Here is a 20532-nt window from a genome sequence, read left to right as displayed (position 1 = left end):
TACAATCTATCCAGGCCTTCCTGAAAACCTACCATGGGCAGGGCACCATCCTAGATGCTGTGGAGAATGCAAAAATGAGTAAATCACCCTCAAGGGGCTCTCTCATTGTAGTGACAAGCACATAAATAGCCAGCACATAAAGCCAAAGATATAAAGCCTCAGGTGACTCAGAAGAAGGAGACCATAAGTGGCACGGAGAAGCAGGATTCCACTTCCCTGGAAGAAGTGGAGTAGAGTCGAGGCACCTGGGTGGCTCGGTCTGTTAAGCGCTACCTTCAGCTCAGGTCATGATCTCAGGATCCTGGGATCAAGCCCCGAGTTGGATTCTCTGCTCAGCGGGGAGTCTGCCTCTCCCTCTCCCACTGCTCTCTTTCTCTCTCAAATAAATAAAATCTTTTTAAAAATTAAAAAAAAAAAGAAATGGAGTAGAGTCTGGACAGCGCTCTTATAGATTTGGGGTCCAGAACCTAGTAGAAAGATGAAAAGTCAGAGAGGCAACGCCCAGGACCTGCTCAGGAATGGTGAGGCCCAGGTCCTTGGGCAGTCAGGAAGAGCACTGGACTGATTCTGCACTGTGGAGAACAATGAATGCCAGGAAAGGAGTCCAGACTCAAAACCACAGAAGGCTTCTGGGCCAAGAAATGCTCAGAGAAGAACCTCTTAGTAGATGAAGCCTGAAAGGCACTGAGTGGGGAGCACCTGGGAGCCCTGGCGGGTTAGCCCAGCTCTGTGGGGAGAAGCCGTTCTTCAGCTCTACAGCCCACTAGTGCACGGGCTGATTTAACTCAGGGGAAGTGATTAGAGACGGCCAATTCGCCAGTGTAGGTCTCCCTGAGAGCGCTATGCTCTGGGATTCTCTGGGCCTCCATTCATACATTTCATTCCATTTAATTCTGCCTACCTTTTCCCAGCTGCTTAGAAACGGGAGCTGAAGTAACTAGCACTTTCTACCCTCTAACAACCCCAGGAGGGCTTTGTGCACTATAACATACTATACAAATGCATAGCGTATTATGAAAAATAAGAAGTCTTACTGATGGATGAATGGATGAGGAAAATGTGGTATACATATATCAGAAAATATTATTCAGCTATAAAAAAGAAGGAAATCCTGTCATTTGTGAAAACATGGATGGACCGTGAGGGCATTATGCTAAGTGGGAACAACTGTCAAGATTATTTCATCCAGGGGCGCCTGGGGGCTCAGTTGGTTATGTGTCTGCCTTCGGCTCAGGTCGTGATCTCAGGGTCCTGGGATACAGCCCCACATCAGGCTCTCTGCTCAGTAGGGAGTCTGTTTCTCCCTTTCTCCCTCTGCCTGTCTCCCCAGTTAGTGCTCTCTCTCTCTCTGAATTAAAAACAATCTATTAAAAAAAAAGATTATTTGGTCCAACCCCCAACCTGATTTGTAGATCCGAAATACTACAGTCCTCACAAATGAGAGTCTAGCCTCCTTGAACACTTCCTGTTCTAAACTAATACAGTGCCTGGCTCAGAGTAAAATGCTCCATAAACATTAGTTAAATGAATCAAATTCAAACACTTGAAGTCTACCATAAATAAAAGCAGAACATTAATGATGTAAGAGATTAAAATTGAGAAAATCCATAATCTTTCTTTCCTAGGCACCTACCAGGAGCTAGGACTTAGGTGTGTTTTTAAAAAATTGACATATGAAATAGGGAACACACACGACAGTATATAAATCACAGAATTTTAGATTGCAAAGGGCCTTAATGGACATGTAACTTGTGATCTGATACAAAGGAATCTGAGACTCAGGGAGGTTGAGTGGTTTGTTGAAAGTTTTAAGGCAACTTCAGAGAAATGAGAACCCAAGTCCAGTGTTCTTTCCAAACATGTTATGTTAATCATCTAATTAAATTCTAAATTGTAGAGTGCAGAATATAACCCTTCTAGAACATGGCAAGGGAAAAAACACAGTGAGTTGTAAGAGGCTTCAGAGAGGAGAAAAAGTCTAATTTTCTCTAACCAAAATTGATAATCCATTAGTTGCAAGACTGCTGATGGTGGGGATCACATTTTATTTTTCTGTGTAGTCCCAGTGTCTGGGGCACAGAGAAAGTTCAACTCATTTTAGCCAATTTTTAAGAAAGCAGCATCTTACTTATCAAAGTTAGAAGGAAGTTGCATATTATAAAGAATGTGAACATCTCAGGTCCTGCAGAAACAGTGTCTCTGCCAGGCCATACTGATGTGTCCCCTGACTCGGCCCTGATGAATGCCAAGTCTGGCACTTCATACCTCCTTCCTTGGGCCACCATGAGCATATAGCTAGGGTAAGAAGAGACTAATTTGGTCTCTCCATCTCTCGTTGCTCATTTTGCCACAGAATTTATTTCCATTTCAAGGCAGACAGTCAAGATAATCGGGAACATGTTAAAAATAATAGGTGCTTAAAAGCCTCCTTAGTAAGGAGACAGATGCATCCAGATAGCACCAGCCTCTTTTTTTGCTCCCTGACAGGTAAACAGTCACTGTAAAATTTAACAAATACAGACACTTAGGGGCGCCTGGGTGGCACAGTCCATTGAGCATCCAACTCCTGGTTTCAGCTCAGGTTGTGATCTCAGGGTCATGAGGGTGCCGTGCTCTGCGCAGAGCCTGTTTGAGATTGTGTCTCCTTCTCCCTCTGCCCCTCCTGCTCATGCTTGCTCACCTGCATGCTCTCTCTCCCTCTCTCTCAAATAAATAAATCTTTAAAAATAAGTAAATAAATACAGTTTTAAAATAAAAATACACTGTATTTTTATTTTAAAATAAAAGATCTTACAACAAAAAAATGTCTATTTATATGGTTCCAAATACTCTTCCAGTTTTAGGTAGTGATCATGTAGATGCTCTTATGTGGTGGGATCAGACTGTGCATGGCGTCTTTGCTCTATTTCTCTTTCCACTTTGCATCATTCACACACATTCCCATTGATGGATGTAGCTGCCCAAAATGACCAGTATATGATTATCAATATCTGCCATACTGACATGTTTATTTAATCACCTCCTTTTGAGCACAAACTTGTTCTTTTTTTTGTTTAAATAGTGCTCGGAACATCTTTGTACCAACTAATTTTTCCTTCTCCATTACAGGTTAGAATACGATGTCAAAAGCAGAATTCTTGGCAAAACGTATCAATGGTTTCATCATCCCTGTTACATTCTGCCAGTCTGAGCCCCAGAAAGGCTGAGCCCAACGGTGCTCCCAGCAAAGGAAACCTTCATTTGTTTCCTCATAGGCCAACAGCGAGCTCTTGGTGTCTTTTACATTGCTGGTTTTCAGATACACATATATTTTAACTTTCATTTGTTTAATTGTTCACACTGCCATGTAATGTATTTTGATGCAGAGCTATATCTTTTTCCACACCCAGACTTCACCTATGTTTCTTTTGATGTGAACTGGGTATTCATCTTTGACCACTTGTTAAATGGAATCTGAACACGAACTCAGAGAGATATACAAAGCCAGGGACTCCTGGGTGGTTCAGTTGGTTAAATGTCTGCCTTCGGCTTAAGTCACGATCCTGGGGTCCTGGGATTGAGTCCTGCATTGGGCTCCCTACTCAGCGGGGAGCCTGCTTCTCCCGCCCTCTCCCCCTTATGCCCTCCCCTACTTGTGCTCCCTCTCTCTCCCTCTCTGACAGATAAATAAATAAAATGTTAAAAAAAAAGATAACCAAGCCAATTTTATTACGCTTTTTACAAATTGCAGAATTTCCATCTATTGTTTAAAAATTCAAGCTATATGAATGTGTATAAAATAAAAGGTGAAAGTTGAGAGCAAAAAGTTTCTTTCCCCTTGCTCTTTCCCCTCCCTGCAACAGTATCACTCTCCAGATAGAACCGCTGAAGTCATCTTTCTATTCTTATCATTCTTATCTGTAATTCTAGATAGAACACTGTGTCTATTTCTTGATTTAGGAATTTAGATAGCACTTAGCAGTTCCCACTATGAAGGATGAGGAATTTTGCTGACTTACACCGCCTCACCCTCGCCAGTCCTATGTTAAATCTTCCACTGGATCTTGATGGCCAGATCACAAATTCAAATGCCTACGGAGTCTGGGCAGGACACACAAGTCCAGGAAATGGGTGGGGACAAGAAGCATCACCAGGCCCTCCCCGCTCAGCTTTTGCTCTCCCACTATTAATATGAACATAGCTAGGGAAAAGGCAAGGTCACAACTGGCAACAGACTCTTGGCCGTGTGTTGGGATAGGACTAGGAATGGGGAGGACCATAGCAAGCTGGCAAAGGCACCCTTAGATGTAGACGGTGGCTCTCACTGCCCAAGTGCTGCCGTGTGGAAGCACTGCCAAGTCTTACTTTGTGTGCAAAGCCATTCAGAAATGAATTGTGTGTGTGTAGGCTTTCCATTTGCAAATCTTTGCTTGAATTTTCTGAGAACACCACTGGCCAAACACAAAAGGTCCGTGTGCCGAAAATGGCCGATTAGCTGACCATGTGTGACCTCTGTCATTATGGTTTTAAGTCACGTACTCAAACTTGTTATTTGATCCATCTGTTTTAGATGGTATCTCCTCACCTTGCACTCTGTAAGCTGAGGATATCAGTGTCCTTAGAGTTTTCTCTTCCTCTCTTTCCCTGCCTCTACCTTACCATTCACCATCCCTTTACTTTGGGCTTCCCAGAGCTTACAGAGTTTGCTTTCTGTTTTGTGACTATAACTAACACTTTTGAGCTTTGTCTATGGGTTGATTTTAAAAACAGGACAATTTTCTTGATAACAATATTATATTATATAGATATTTTCTTCAAACGTCTGGTGGCCAGGAATTAACTGTTCACAATGTATAATTGAAGAACTCATTTCCAAATGTAGGTAGCTGGTGTGGGTTTTCCATCCCTTGGGTGTAGTCCTGTCTCCCCAAATGAGGCACTCGACTGCAAGCTCGGCGCACCCGAGCAGGACACACCTACTGGCAGGCTTCACTTAGAATGTCTGGGCATGGAACAACTGGACAGACAGCACAGCCAGCCATTTCAACTGCTGGCAAAGTAAAAAGACATTCTTCTGAAATACAAATATCCACAGGAGCTTTAGTTTTCTCCATAGGGATAGTAAGTAAGTAAACATCCTTTAAGCACCGTGACCTCTGTCCTGCAGCCCACTCCTCAACTCCCCATGCTTTCACCTCACGTATGAGCCTCTCACTTCTGCCGAAGCCTCACCCCTTGGCTGTGACAGCAGGCACGGCTGACACAGCCTTCCACGCAATCCTGAGAAAATCACTCACCCATTCGCATCCCCTCCCCTGTTCTCAGTAAAGCTCTGAATTAATTCTCTTTGTAACCCTATATATGCATATCAGTGGCATATTTGGAGGGAGGAGAAGTCAGAAAGTCTGTTGAGTCTGACACTGAGCCAGAAGTGACCACCTGCTAACAACTGAGTAACTTCTGCAATACCTGTCACATCATTTCCTGTTCTGCTGCTTTTCTGGTGAGTACTACAGGAACTCTGTAACACCCACCGGGGTGTAGCCCACCACCAGCCTCCTTGCCATGCGAATTTCTGAGCCACCTGGAACAGACAGCTAGGGAAACTTTGGGAATACATTCAAGTTGGCCTAGATACCACGATTACCATTCTTCAATGAAAACGGAAGACAAAGATTCTTTCATCAAGAGATTACATTTTTCTTTGAATGAATCTTATGCCCTAAGCAAATGCTCAAGAATTTAATGTCTTGATGAATGGATAAAGAAGATGTGATATACATAGATACACACACACACACACACAATGGAATTATTACTCAGCCATCAAAAAAATGAAATCTTGCCATTTGCAATGACATGTATGAAACTAGCGTGTATTACGCTAAACAAAATAAGTCAGTCAGAGAAAGACAAATACCATATGATTTCACTTGTATGTGGAATTTAAGAAACATAACAGAGGATCATAGGGGAAGGGAGGGAAAAATAAAACAAGATGAAATCAGAGAGGGAGACAAACCATAAGAGACTCTTAATCATAGGAAACAAACTGAGGGTTGCTGGAGGGGAGGTGGAGGGGTAACTGGGTGATGGACATTAAGGAGGGCACATGATATAATGAGCACTGGGTGTTATATAAAACTGATGAATCACTGACCTCTACCTCTGAAACAAATAATACACTATATGTTAACTAATTGAATTTAAGTTCAAAAAAGCAAAAGAAAAATCAGTCGGCTGGAAAAAAAGAAAAGGGACATTGAATATATGTCTTTGTAGATAAAGCAACAAAAATATCTCCGAAAAATTACATAGTGTTTATTTGTAAGATGGATTTAAATAAATTTGTAAAACTTCATTTTAATTGAAATTATTTTTATACTTAAAAAAGAATTTAATGTCTTATTTCTATTTAATATATCTTCTGGCTGTGGGTCTCTGGTTTATGGAAACTGAGTTAAATGGAAGAATGGTCTCGACCAGCCCTACCCAACAGCACTTTCTGCAATGACAGCAATGTTCAATAATCTGTGTGGCCCTACCTGGTAGCTATTAGCTCCATGTGGATATGGAGCACTTAAAATGGGACTGGTGTGGCTGACGAACTGAATCTTACATTTTATTTCATTTTAATTAATATTAACCTAAATTGAAATAGCCACATGTAGCTACTGGCCATCATACTGGATAATACAGCTCTAGAACTTGGGCAACTCATTCTCACTGAGGAAGCAAAAGACAATCAACAACAACTGATAAAACTGTAAACTGATCAAAGTAAAACTGAGTCATACATGTAAGTATTATAGGAATCCAGAGAAGGGAGCAATGGAGGGTTAGAAAGTTCATGTTTAGATCTGTGAGGAAGATCTATGTGTCAATGTGAAAAATAAATGCCAAAAGATGTGAAGCAAAAAGACCAAGTTGCAGATCAGTATACGTACATGGGCCCATTTGTGTATATGTATATATATGTATATGTGTGTGTGCGTGTGTGTGTGTGTGTATGCAAATGCAGATATATGTTTCTATTTGCATAGAACATTCCTGGAAGAATCCCCCAATTGTTGACAATGGTTACCTCTGGAGAGCAGAAGTACAGGTCAAGGAAAGGAACTTGTTTACATTGTTTGAATTTTTGTTTTACAAATAGTTTAACATTTAAATCATTTTTTCTCTATAACAAAATTATTTTAGATAATTAACAAATAATACATTTTTAAGAGGCCAAAGAAGACGACTCTTTCCTGTGGTTATTACTCACAAGTGATCTTATGTGATTATTGGGAATATTCCACATCCTACGACCACAGCTCCTCTGTACTCTAATAAAATGCTTTAAAAAGAAAGCATCCTTAAGGATGAGTATCCTGAAGGAGGCAGAATTGAATTTGGACCCTATGCTGGATGAGATGGCGAGGGGGAGAAAGGGCGTTCTTGATAAAGGCACAGCCTAAGGAAGGAAAGGGAGCAGGGATGCAGGGGTGTAGGTACGCCGCGAGGGCTCTGGAAGGGCTGCACAGAGACTGGATGGGATAAGGGGAGATAAGAGCCAATAAGAAGCCTAAGATCAAGTCCCTATGAACTTGACTGGCAGGAGGTCTGGAGTCTTAGACCCTACCAACTTGGTTCTTGGGAGCACCCAACGTGTACTGAGCACCCATCAGGTGGCCGGCATCATGCTACTCCTGGGGCACAATGATGAATAAGGAATAGTCACTGAGTTCCAGAAACCAGATGAGACCTGGGACAGGGATGGCATCATACAGTGTGAGAAATACAAGATTTGGACCCAAAAGTACTGCCTCCCTCACTTACTGACATAACGTTAACAAGTTCTGTAATCATTCTGAGCCCTCAGTTCTTCCTCTATGAAAACAATGGGGAGAAGGCTACCTTACCACAAAGATGAAATGACTACAATTACATGCCTGACCCCATAGGGCACCAACAAACACTACTTCCTATCCCACTCCGCCCCATTCCTAACCCGAGGTCGACGGGGAAGATAAAATACTTTTCTTATTTACCCTTTCTTCTCAAAAGTGAACCCAGAACAACGGGCCCATTTTGTGGACTGCAGGCTGGGTGAGCGGGGCCTAGGGCTGGCTATGTCAGGAGGAGGAAGGCAGGAGAGTGGGACAGGGCTGGACACCTAGGAGCTGATGGCAAAGGCCTCGCAGGCAGGGCCGAAGAACACCGTGCAAGGCTCGGGGACTTTAAGAAGGGGGAGGCCCAGTCAGACCTGCACTGCAGGAAGGACAAACTGCAAGGACAGAAGTCAGGAAGCAGGAAACAGGTTTCCAAGCCACCACAAACCCCGTCTTAATCTCCTCTAAATTCCTATAGTACAAGCAATTTGTTGAACTATTTCAAGCCTCTAATTATACACTGTCATATCCTACTGTTTTACATACACGCATTTTTCTCCAGAACTACATCAAGACTCCTGAGGACAGAAAGCACAGAAGGAAGCAGACACTTCCTTCAAATTTCTCAAATTGGCGGAGCACTTCCAAGTTATAAGTGAACTGGGAAGAAGTTGGTGCGGGAGGGATACTACTGTTGGCTGAAGTGGAAATTGAGGAATTACTCATGCTCTCATGGGTCAGGTCTTCTCTATTCCCTTCCTCCACCCTCCACAGCTTCAACAGAAACATGCCTTGAGGAGGTGGGGCTGGCCCTTCCCTGTAAAGCCCACTTCAGTGATCACCGAGCCCCTTGGTCTGGAGGGAAGCCTCATTTGGGCTGGACTTCTCAAGAGTCACTAAAGCATTGGCTCATTTGATTCACAGCACAGCCAGGGCCTATCACCATGTTTGCTTTTTCTGATAAGAATCAATTCCAGGGCAGAGGGGAAGAAATCTCCAGTCATTTCAATGTATTTCCCCACCATCTTGCTCCTTTCACAATTGACTCTGTGTCAGGGGAAGTGGCCTATCGGCGCGTTAGCCACCTTTATGGGCAAAAGAATAGCGGAGGAGTTTCTGTCAGCCCCTGGCACTGGTGTGGCCCCGGGTATCTACGCAAAGAGGCCCCAGCACCTAGGCCCAGCGATGCCGACCCACGGTGGCACAGTCCGGCGTACTACTCTTCTCACCCTCAAGGCATCCTGCACTGTTGGGATCCCCCTATGCCTGTGGGCAGACAACAGAGCCCCACATCCGAGTTACATCCACTGTCTTGTTCCCCCAAGCAAACAGCTGCCCCCTGACCACCCTGTTCATGCCTAGCAGGCTTTCTCATGGGAAGAGGCCCACACAGGCATTGGAGTGGGTTCAGGGTCATTTGGCAGACAACTCTGGGATCCCAGGTGCTCAGAACATGGGGGATGGTGTGGCTCTAGCCGGCAACCCTTAGGCAGACAGATCCCTTGCTGTGAGGTGAGGGTATAGCCAGATGAAGGAACAGGGGTTTCTAGAATGTGGGCTCAGGTTGCCTGGGTCTAGAGGTAGTACTGATGAGATGCAGATCCAAAGTTTTATGAGTTCTTAAACCTATAATCTCCAGTTGACAGAGCCAAGAAAAATTTTTAAAAGGCAGGCAGCTTTGGCTTAATCAACAGACGCTGATTGCATAGTGGGTTTTCTATAATGACATTATAGAAAATGTCATTAACAGTTACATGATATTAACTCACCTCCTAACCCCATATGGTTGACTTCCTCTCATAGATCCTAGACCCTGTCAGTTCAGGCCAGATGGCCAGAGCCAGGGAGGAATGAATTCTAGAATGCTTTAATTGCCGGGCCACCTTCAACTCAGAGTAAGGTACTCCCATCACTATTGGTCGATTTGGTAAGAGTCTGAAAGAGGGTTTTTTTCTTTTTCTTTTTCTTTTTTTATTGCAATATAACTGACCTATGACATTATGTTAGGTTCAGGTATATAACAAAATGATTCTATATATGTATATATTGTGAGATGATCACCACATTAAATCTAACATCCATCACAACACAGTTATAATTTTTTTTCTTGTGACAGAACTTTTAAGATCAACTCTCTTAGCAACTTTTAAATATACAACACAGTAGTGTTAACTATAGTCCCCATGATGTACGTGACATCTCTGTGACTTATTTATTTTATAACTAGAAGTTTGTACCTTTCTGCTTTTATCCATTTTGCCCACACCCCACCCCCACCTCTGGCAATCACCAATCTGATTCTCTGTATCTATGACTCTGGTTGTCTCTTTTTCTTTTTCTTTTTCTTAGATTCCACATATATAAGAGAGATCATATAGTATTTATCTTTCTCTGTCTGATCTGAAAGTTTTTCATTCTTCTCTGTGCTATGTCTTCATCCCTATTTATTCTCATCAGTTAAAGAGATAATAACTCCACAAGCATCTCATTGGGAGTTTATCAGTTAGGAATGCATTTTTGTAAAATTTCCTGTGTGAATAACCACAACCAAAGATCCTATCTAAAAAAGTGTTTATGCCCTAGGATTTTTTGTCTCTTAGTTGCTGGTCAATCCTCAATGTTTTGGTTTGTTGCCTCAAGGTTTTAATATGGCTATTGAGCACCAGACATCATTACCTGCATTGAAGGCAGGAAGCAGAGGAGGGGTGGAACATGAGAGCACCAGTGATTTTTTTTTTTTAATCAGAAAAGCAGGAGCTGTCCCAGAAATTCCATAGCCAGCTTCAGCCAAAATGTGTCACTGAGCCACCTCTAGCTGGAAAGAAAGACTCCACAATGGCTTCTAGAGTAGAAAAGGTCAAGGGCAAAGGGAATTGGTAATGGGTTATGTGTTGGCTGTCCAAAGGGTCTGCCATAAAGTGGAAAAGCCCTAATGGATGTGAGGTACTGAGACGTACAGAGCTGAACAACTTGTAGTTTGGAGCTTCTCAGAATAAGACATGAGCCACAAGGGTTATCTGTGGTCCCACCTTAATGTCACCCAATGTCATCTTTCTTGATAGAAAGAGAGGCTTTATTGGAGGAAAGGGCTCATTAAATCCTTAGCCTATAAATATAGGTATAATAAGGAAATGAGGGCAGGGCAGCAACAATTTTATCTCTTGAAGGAATAAAAACAAAAAGTACAAATTTGAACCAACTTCTAATTACCAGCTTCAGAAGGCAGCAGGAAGCAAACCTTTATAACTTTCTCACATCCTGGTAGCCACTGTTTTTCTCTGCAGTGATGGGAGGGTCCTTGTGCCCTATTCAGAAGAAGCTGGCACATCCCAGGACCCTCCACACCAGGCGTTAGGACTTGAGCTGGTGATGGCAACTTTACAGAGGGGAGTAGATGGAGCTCCTGGGGGCTGCCACAAAGAAGAGAAGGGTTCATGCCTGCTGCAATGGCCACCAGCCTGGGCTTAAGCAGTAGCTTGAAGGCTTAATTTTAAAAAGTCACTCATTCAAAAGAGATTCTGCAAGAGCCCAGTTAATGAAGAGCTGAGATCCCGAGGTCACTGTGACAGACACAAGGACTGGTTTGGTGCAGAATAAGCATCTGGAACAGGATGGACCCCAGCACCTGGAGGGAGAGGTCTGCAGGGTCAACTGGCTGCAGCAGTGAAGGGTAACATGCACTGGAGGCAGAGAACCACTGGCTACACTCAGTGGGTAACCCTGTTTAGAGCTCAGTCTTTTATAACTAGCAACTCCTGCTCAAAGCCCACATCCCTCCAGGTTAACACCACCTTACTTCTCCCTTCTCTGAGGGCATCAGGTCAGGAACACTCCCTGTTCGACTGCGCCTCTGGTAGCAAAAACAACCAGCATCCTCATTCCGGAATCTTCTGAAGTGGCTCTTCCCTAATGCAAAACAGCCCTCTGTGCCTTTTGGTCTGGTATCATACACACTTGCAGCATGCTAGTTTAAGAGCACTTTTGAAGACAGCCTCTGCATTTCCGTTTGCAAGCTCTCGGATGGAGCCCGACCCTCCCATCTAAGATCTCTCTGGAACTATCTTCCACCAGCATGCTGCCAGGGTGTTGTTCTGCATTAATTCCAGGCAGGTTGGAAGGGGTAAAGTAGCTCTGCAGGCTGACTTCTAAGGAATGCATTCCTTTTGACATATAAACCACATGCAGTATAGAAAGTTAACTATCATCAATATAAGCAAAATAAAATCCTCAGAGAATGCTGTACTTTAAGAGCGCTGCAGTCCACATTGTGAATGCTTTCAATCCACTGAATTGTTTACTTTATGATGGTTCAATTTATGTTGTGTTAATTTTACCTCATTAAAAAACTACCATATTACTATACTTTTTAACTTTAGGAAGTGGTTTTACTGTTTTCTTCCTCAATTCATTTTCTTTTCACATTCCTGGAGGACAGAAATACAGAAACCATGAGTTGTTTCTTCTCAGATAAGGAAACCCAGGTCCATAGAAGGTGTGAAGCCAACAAGAGGATGGCCGAGCTACAAAGAGCTCAGTGTGCTGATGCCTGGGCCAGGGCTCATTCTACGAAGTTCCAAAGCAAATAACTCAAGGGCATGGTCCCTTGGTGACCTCCAAAGGCAGCAAAGGAAGCAGAAGCACCACCATGCTACAGAGGAAGCTAAGTCCTCTCTTCCTCTCCATGTCTGCCAGAATTTGAGAAGGAGTTCATCTCTCCAAGGCAGTAGGGCAGGAGGGAAGGTACTGGAGATGAGATCAGTTTTGCTAGGCCATTTTTTCAAGTTCATTTTTTATATTTTATCTTTTAAGTATAAAGTCAGTGTTTTATAACACCTTCACAGAGTGGTCCAGCCACCATCGCCATCTCATTCCAGAACATCTCCATCGTCCCCAGGAGGAACCCTCTACCCATTAGCAGTCAGTCCCTACCCTTTCTCCCTGGCCCCTGCAATCACCAATCCACGATAGCTGTGCCTACTCTGGACATCTCATACCCATGGAGGCATTCAGAGTGTGGCCTTTTGTGCCTGGCTTCTCTCCCTTAGCAGAGCCTTCTCAGTGTGCATCCACACTGCAGCATGTAACAGTAGGCCACTCCTTTCCACGGCGTAAATCCCCAGGGATTCTTCCACTGCTTCTTTCCTGCCAGCTGTGGGGATGTGGGGACCATACTTAGGGCAACAGAAAAGAGCCCTCATTCTGGCAGGGCCCAGAAAGAAGAAAACAGACCCCTCTGCAGCGTCGCCAACATTCCCCACGATCTTCTTCCTTATGACAAGGACTGTTAGGTCAGATCCACTGGCCAACCCCGCCTTAACTACAGGACCGCGTGGAGCACGCATCACAGTGCAGCCTGCGCACTCTCCACATGGCGAGGGCCATCCTGCACAAGGCCAAACCTGGTGCTGAAACAAAGGCAAGGCCTGGTGTCATCTGGGATGAGGGATGCGCTTGACCCCTTCCTTCTACAAGTGTGCAGGGGCCTGCTCTTAAATTGTAGATTCATAACGCCACCTATGAATCTCTCATCACCTCAGCTGTCTTCTGCTCAGATCAAAGCCTCCTAGCCTCTACAGTGTTTCCTGGGATAGTTCCCCCATGATTAACCCAGGATAAATAATACTCGCAAATGTCCCTGACGTCCACGTGCATCTTCATGTCAAGCTGATGATGGGACTTCCTGATGGCCTGAGCCAGCAGCTCGTTACAAGTCTCTCCACTTGGGCATAACCTGGGTATTCTTACGACTGTTCTTCAGTGTCCTCAACTTCTTCTTCTCCTTTCTAGCACAGGTGGACAAGGGGTTACCATGCCCAATTTGCAGAAGAAGAAATGGAGGCCCAGTAAGAGCAAGAGACCAGTATTCATTAGCAAAAGGTAACCGGTAACTGATAAGGGGTCCCATCTTCCACTGCACTGCTCTGGATGCACCAAGTGGATACACGAGCGGGCTGGTTAATGAAACACTCCTTTGAGGGAGGAGGTGAAAGAAAAATTACAGTCTCTTCTCAACTGTCCAGATTTGTGGGCACATATTTCGACCCAAGCTATATGGTTCCTGCCACCAGCCCATGTCATCTTCTACAATTAGGTAGCACATACCCAGAACATGTCCTATGTTAACAGCAAAATGTCTCGGTGCCCCTTCCCACCCCCGAGTTCTCCAGCACAGACCAAAGTCAACCATAAACCAAACAAGTCGGGTAAACTGATAGATATTCACTTCATGTGTGGGTCCAAAGAAAACTAGGCTTCCACGTGATCCAGCCTGCTGGGGAAAGGGCTGCCAAAGCAGTGACAACCCTGCCCCATCTCCTCTCCGGCCTCCCCTCCAGCCACGCGTCTTACCCTCCCTTCAAACTTGGCAGTGGCTCCTTCTCTGATGCAGAGGTTCCGAGGGGGCACAATGAAAGCAGGGGCCTCGGTCAGGGACACGGAACCGACTCTCGGGTGATCCACACTGACGGAGGTTTTAGAAACCTGGGTTGAGGCAGCCAGCTTCACATCCCCCATGGTCTGCAAACAGGAAGGAAGACCAGGTCAGATGAGAGAAGTGCAGCCCCTCATCCCTGTGCATGGCCAGCATTCCCCGTGTGCGGGTGGGGCCCCTGTGCCGTGGGTTCTGTCGGGAGTGGGTGCCCCGTTAGGTCAGGGTCGGCCTGGAGCTCCTCTCTGGGAATGAGGGGCTCTGTGTCCTCCACAGGCAAGGCTGCCGGGGCGAGGCCCATCCCGCACCAGACACCAGGGCCACAGGCCCGCCTCCCCCAAACCCTACGGAGAACTTCTAGGAAAGGCGCAGCTGGGGCAAGAACAGAGGGACCCGCTGATCTCAGCATTTTTACAGCTGACATCTAAAACCAGTATTTAATAGTCATTGGCTCTTCAGGATCAACAAGTAAGTGAGGCACTCATGGTAGAAAGTAAAACTGCTTTTGCGTGAACCATAAGAGCTCACAGGCTAAAGAAAAACAGGATTCATCTTCCCAGAAAGGAAAGAATTTGGGGTTAAAGCAGCAAGGATCCTGGCTGAGGTGAGGAGAGGTGAGGGTGGGCGAGTGAATGGAGGAAAGGAAGCGCGTCTAGGGAGGACATCCCATTTCTAGGGACTAGATGGTGGAAAGCCTTGCAGGTCACAGAATGTCAGAGAAGGGAGCATTCTAAGATTATTCAGGCTATTTCCTCCATTTGCAATGGGAGCCTAGAGAGGGTAAGTCACTAGCCCAAAGAGACAAAGCAAAATGATGGCATCACTGGCAAGACTACCTCAAGCTCTTTGCTCCTGGCACAGGGCCCAGTTGGGACTAGACAGGATGTTGATGGGGGCTGGCAGATTAGCTGGGACATAGGGACTTCCTTAGGATTGATTCCAGAAGTGGAATTAGTAACGGACATATCTGAGTTCTTGGTGGTGAGCAGCAGAATAGACTCTGGCTCTCATAAACAGAGAAGGGATTTGTTGGAAAGATGGGGAAGGAGGATCTCCTCAAATCCACGGGAAAGACTGGAGGACAAGGCTGGGAAAACAGGCAGCAGTTGAGAGAAGCCTGGTGGTCAGACCTCAGGCAGTCAGTGGACACCCACACACCAGCTGGAGTGCATCCCTAGTCTCCCTGCTCCAAGTTCCAAGTCCAGGTGGGAGCCTCACCAGGCTGGGCCAGCTCAAGATTGGGACCACGTCTTACTCGCCATGGAACAGTGGTGTCAGGGGCATGTAATTAGTTTATTTAAATTTATAACATCTAATAAAAATAAAGTAGGGATATGCCTTTTGAAGCTCACGTTAAAGTAACAAAGACCTGGGTTCGTTTATAACAGGGCACATCCCCTGCCTGACAAACTCAGCTTTCTCTTTTGCTGATAGGGTATTAGCTATGTAAACAAAATCTTTTCCAAATGATAAGACTCACAGGTTCACAGCAGTAGATAACAATATAAGCAAAACTTCTGTAGCACTTACCATCCCCCAGGAACTATTCTAAGCACTTTCAAATAACAGCTCATTTGCTCCTCATGTAAACACTAGGAGACAGTTAATATCATCATCCCCATTTTATGGATTAGAAACGGAGGCACAGCAAGATTAAGAAATTTGCCCAAGGTCATGGCATTTAGTAGGGGCCAGAACTGGCACTTGGACCCAGGCGTCTGGCGCCAGAGCTCCTATTCCTAACCAGTGGCCTTCTTGCCCCCTGTAAGCAGTCATAGTTGGCTGGTGGCAAGGGGCTCTGAGGTTGGGGTAGACAGCAACAGAGCCACTAGCATATACATGTGAAATTAAGGTTTTCTGCATGTCAAAACACACCACCCGTAACATAGAAAGATGGATGGGATAAACGGTTTGCAGCAAAAACAAAGGGCTGGAATACTTTACCAGTAAGAAGGAAACAGCCCCACAGATAAATGGGCAGAGGCTATGACTTGAGCAGTTCACTGAAGACAAACAAATGGCCACTAAACAAAGGGACACTGCCTGGCCTCGATGAGAATCCAAGAGTACAAAGTAAGAACTTATATTTTTAAAAAAACTGACCACACTGACATTTAAAAAGATAACATAAGGGCGCCTGGCTGGCTCAGATGGTTAAGCATCTGCCTTCGGCTCAGGTCATGATCCCAGGGTCCTGGGATCGAGTTCCGCATCGGGCTCCCTGCTCCTTGGAAGCCTGTTTCTCCCTCTGCCACTCTCTCTCTCTTTCTCTCTGTCTCTCATGAATAAATAAATAAAATCTTTTAAAAAAAAAGATAACATAAAATGCCAGTAAGACTGTGGTAAGGTGGCACACTCACCTCAGGGGGAGGGGCATATCAATTGGTGCGATCTCTCCAGAAGGCAATTTGGCAAAGAGATTCTGGAAAAAAAAAAGTCCATCTCTCCTCCCAGAAATCCTACATTCAACAAGGTATTTTTTTTTTTTTGAGAGAGAGAGAGAGCGAGAATGAGCAGGGGAAGCAGCAGAGGCAGAGGGAGAAGCAGGCTCCCTGCTGAGCAAGGAGCCCTATGTGGGACTCGATCCCAGGACCCCGGGATCACGACCTGAGCCGAAGGCAGACGCTCAACTGACTGAGGCACACAGGTGCCCCTAGCAATGTATTATTGGGAAAGAATCAGAGATGCAGCACAAAATTTATATCTAAGGATGCTAATCACATTATTTATAGCAGAAGAAATAGAAAAATAATCCTGTGAAGTAGAAACAGAAAGAAAGACCCAGTTAAGTGTCTACCCAGAGAACTGGTAGAGCACAGTGGAGTATCAGGCGGCTATCCGAGTGTATGTTTACAAGGAAAATCATGATAGGAATTGAATGACATAGAAATTTTAAACTCAAAGTTAAGTTTTATTATGGAAAATTTCAAACATACAGAAAAGTAGAAAGAATGATAAAATGAGCACCTCAAACACCCATCGCCTAACTCCAACAATTAACATCTTGCCATATTTCGATCACTGTGTCTGCACAACCATTTTAAAGTCATCGTGATATTTTAATGGCAAAAATCAGGACATATTCATTCACTCAATTAAAATAGATTTCTTGAACATCGACTATGTGCCAAGTTAGGCGTTTGAGACAGAGCAGTGAACAATTACGTGTGTGTGGCCAAGTGTGGTAACATGCTGGTAGGGAAGGAATGGGGTTCTCAAATCCTGCAGAACCCCCCCAGACCACACCCTAGAGGGAACACTGCTCCCTTTGCCCTCCTCCAATGGCACAGATACACTCAGCCAGGGGTGGGCTCAGGAAGCATGAGGCTCAGACCCTGCCACAAACCCAGGGGCACTGCTACTTTCCAGCCATGAAGCTACAAGGTACTTCAAGTCTCTTGGCCTCAGTTTCCTTTTCTGTAAAATGGGCGTGATAACATCAGCCTCAGAAGGCTGCAGGGAGGATATGAGTGAGAGCACACACAAAACACACAGCGCAGCGTGAAAGGGGTTCAATCAGTAGTAGCCGATCAACACTGTCATCATCCAGTTCCCAAAGAGAAGCTGGTCTCCCCCCGCTGCAGGACACAGGCCCTCTTCATCGAGGACAGCAAGGAGCCCAGTCCGGCCCGGTCACCTTCAGGGCAAGGGCATCTGAGCGGGATTACTGGGACCAGCGGTAGGAAGAGGATGGCAGAACTCCGTGAGGAGGCAGGGAAGGCAGGCCTGAGGCCCACAGCAGCCTCACTCAGCACTGTCATGTCTGTTCCAGCAGCACAGCTGAATGGGGCTGTCCCCACAGTCCTGCCAGGCAGCTCTGACTATGCTCCTCTCACAAATGATGACACCAGAGCTCAGAAATAACCCCTGTCCAAGGTCACAGAGCGAAGAAGTAGAAACCAAAACCAAGTCTGACCTCAGTCCTACCCTGCAGGCCTCCTAGAGCACCCCATGACCCAGACGAGGCATTTCCTACTGTCCCCAGGCAAGGGAGATAAAGTAGACAGAAGCCTGGGAGCTCCACAGAGGATGGGGGACAGCGAATGTGCCTGCCCTTCTGCTCTCAGGCCTGGCTTTGAAAGACATGAGACTCTTCCCCCTCTGCTTTCTGGGGAGCTGAAAACTAGGAGTGGTGACATCAGGCTCAGGACCCTCTCTGCATATCACCCTGATCCAAGATCTTCTGAGGTCTGTCTAAATCTCCTGAAGGGCCTGGATGCTATCATCAAAGGGAAAGTGCTTGGCTTCAAGAACACAGAAGACAGAAGTCATCTATCCCTAGGGGAGGTCTGGCTTCATCGTTAGAAAAGGAACAGGCAAGTCAGTATAGCCAGGAGACATCCAGTCCCCTACAAGGTGGTTGTGGGGGGGCAGTTACTTAACTATCAGGCGAGCAGGACCATAGCCCAGTCCCAGGCTGGCCAGACACACAAATAGCTTCGCTCAGCCCATCGCCCTGCCCACTGACATCAGCAGCATAAACAGAATCCATCCACATTGACAAGTAATGGTTACTGACATAATTGGGATGTTCTATATCAAAAAATAATAATAAATCAGGGGCGCCCAACTGGCTCAGTAAGTGCAGCATGCGACAATTGATCTCAGGGTGGTGAGTTCAAACCCCCACATTGGGCGTAGAGATTACTTAAAAATAAAATCTTTCAAATAATAATAATAACTATAAAGCAAACCAAACCATCCTTATTCCCTTCTAATCTCTAGTCCAGCCTGATGACCACATTCCAGTGGAGAACACCAGAGGGGCTGGCTAACTTCTGCCATAATTTCTCTACTGACAGAGCAGTGCTCAGTGGCTTGAAACACACCCAGCTTGGGGGGTTCGTTCAATACGAGTTAAATGCAGATCAAAGGACAGAGAATTAAGAGGAGGAAAAAAATGAAGGAGGGGGTCAAAGAGAGAGGGAGGCAGCCGCCCCCCCCACAATGCTCGGGCCAAAGCTCACCTCCAAATAAGGTTTTCACAAGTAACATTAATCATCCAAAGCAGCCCTAAGTTAACTTGACTTTAATTTGATCAAAAGCACTTGAAATTGTTTCTTGAACCCAGAAAAGAACATTTTCAACTATGGCCAGAAGAGAGTGAACTCTGAGGCAAAAAGACTCAGAAGAAATGTTAAAAATTAGGGATGAAGTTATATGGCAGAACAAGTTTAGGGAAACCAGCTGTCCCCTTCTCTACCCAAAGTGCATACATTTAAAATGATCGCAGTGGGACGCCTGGGTGGCTCAGTCAGTTAAGCGTCTGCCTTTGGCTCAGGTCATCATTCCGGGGGGGGGGGGGTCCCTGCTCAGCAGGGAGCCTGCTTTTCCCTCTCCCACTCCCCCTGCTTGTGTTCCCTCTCTCGCTGTGTCTCTCTCTGTCAAATAAATAAATAAAACCTTTTAAAAAAATAAATAATAAAAATAAATAAACAAAATGATCTTGGTCTTTCAGCACCTAACCGGGCAGCAAGGCATCCTGGAAATACCACACCTTCCCTCTAGGGCTGGGCTCCCAGCGGGCTCTGCACTGGCAGCCTGGCAGCCAGCCTTGAACCCACCCCCACCTCCCCACCCCCCCTTCCTGGTCCGCAGGGGAGGCAGCAAACCACCCAGGTGCGAGGGCCCCAGGCAATGACAGCTCCGCTCTCTGCGTGTTAATCTTCTCTCTGCGGTGCACTCAGATCCTGACCAATTCCCTAATCGCTCCTAATACCGGAGTGAGCTGCTCCTTGGCTGCGGGCTGTGCCAGGTGGACTTGCTGTGACCCACAGGAGCAAACCGTGGGGCAGAGCCACATACCCGAGAACCAACATGCCTTACCGTGGCCTCTTCCCCGGGCAGCTCTCCCATGAGTCGGGACGCGCGGGCAGCCACGCTTTACCACTGGACGGCAGAGAATCCTGTCCAACGTCCGTCTGAGGAGGAAGACAGTGAAGGAGAGCCAGGGACGCTGTGGAGCCCAGAGCTAGACTGAAAAGTTAAGGGGCGTCTGCCTGACTCTGCTCGCAGATGTTGCAACTTGCCTTCTGCCGGGCAGCCAACTTCACTCAGTCAGGGAGATCTGTTGTTCTAATCCGCCCAGCTGGGGTGACCTTTGAAACCCCGGGCTGCCAGCTGTAGAAGGTCTCAATGGAGTCCCAGGGAGACCAGGAGTGGAAGCTCACAGGTTTTTACTTGTTCAGAGCTGCCGATTCCAATCTCAGTGTGGAGCAAAGGGAGGACGCTGTCAAGCAGAGAGCTGAACCC

The 20532-nt window shown here is 45.8% G+C and overlaps 1 protein-coding gene and 1 long non-coding RNA gene across 5 annotated transcripts in view; one reads left to right on the top strand and one right to left on the bottom strand.

The window, feature by feature from the left end:
* LOC113916857 overlaps positions 1-3592 on the top strand; it is a 39566-nt gene extending 35974 nt beyond the window's left edge. The window contains exon 5 of the long non-coding RNA XR_003518057.2: positions 3109-3592. This is a non-coding gene — a long non-coding RNA (uncharacterized LOC113916857). The remainder of the gene's footprint in view (positions 1-3108) is intronic.
* Positions 1-20207, bottom strand: part of MYLK (myosin light chain kinase) — a 173349-nt gene extending 153142 nt beyond the window's left edge. For 3 of the 4 annotated variants that reach the window (XM_027583953.2, XM_027583954.2, XM_027583956.2), the window contains exons 1-2: positions 20107-20205; positions 14202-14369 (exon numbers count right to left, since the gene is read on the bottom strand). In XM_027583953.2, coding sequence (XP_027439754.2) covers positions 14202-14369; positions 20107-20136 — 198 coding nt within the window. In that variant the 5' untranslated portion in view covers positions 20137-20205. Of the gene's footprint in view, positions 1-14201; positions 14370-20106 lie in introns of all 4 variants that reach the window. The other variant, XM_027583955.2, reaches the window with a different exon arrangement.
* Between the last annotated feature and the right edge of the window lie 325 nt (positions 20208-20532).

This window comes from Zalophus californianus, chromosome 1 (assembly GCF_009762305.2).
Source record: "Zalophus californianus isolate mZalCal1 chromosome 1, mZalCal1.pri.v2, whole genome shotgun sequence".
NCBI classification, from domain to species: Eukaryota; Metazoa; Chordata; class Mammalia; order Carnivora; family Otariidae; genus Zalophus; species Zalophus californianus.
This window is presented reverse-complemented; position numbering and strand designations above follow the sequence as displayed.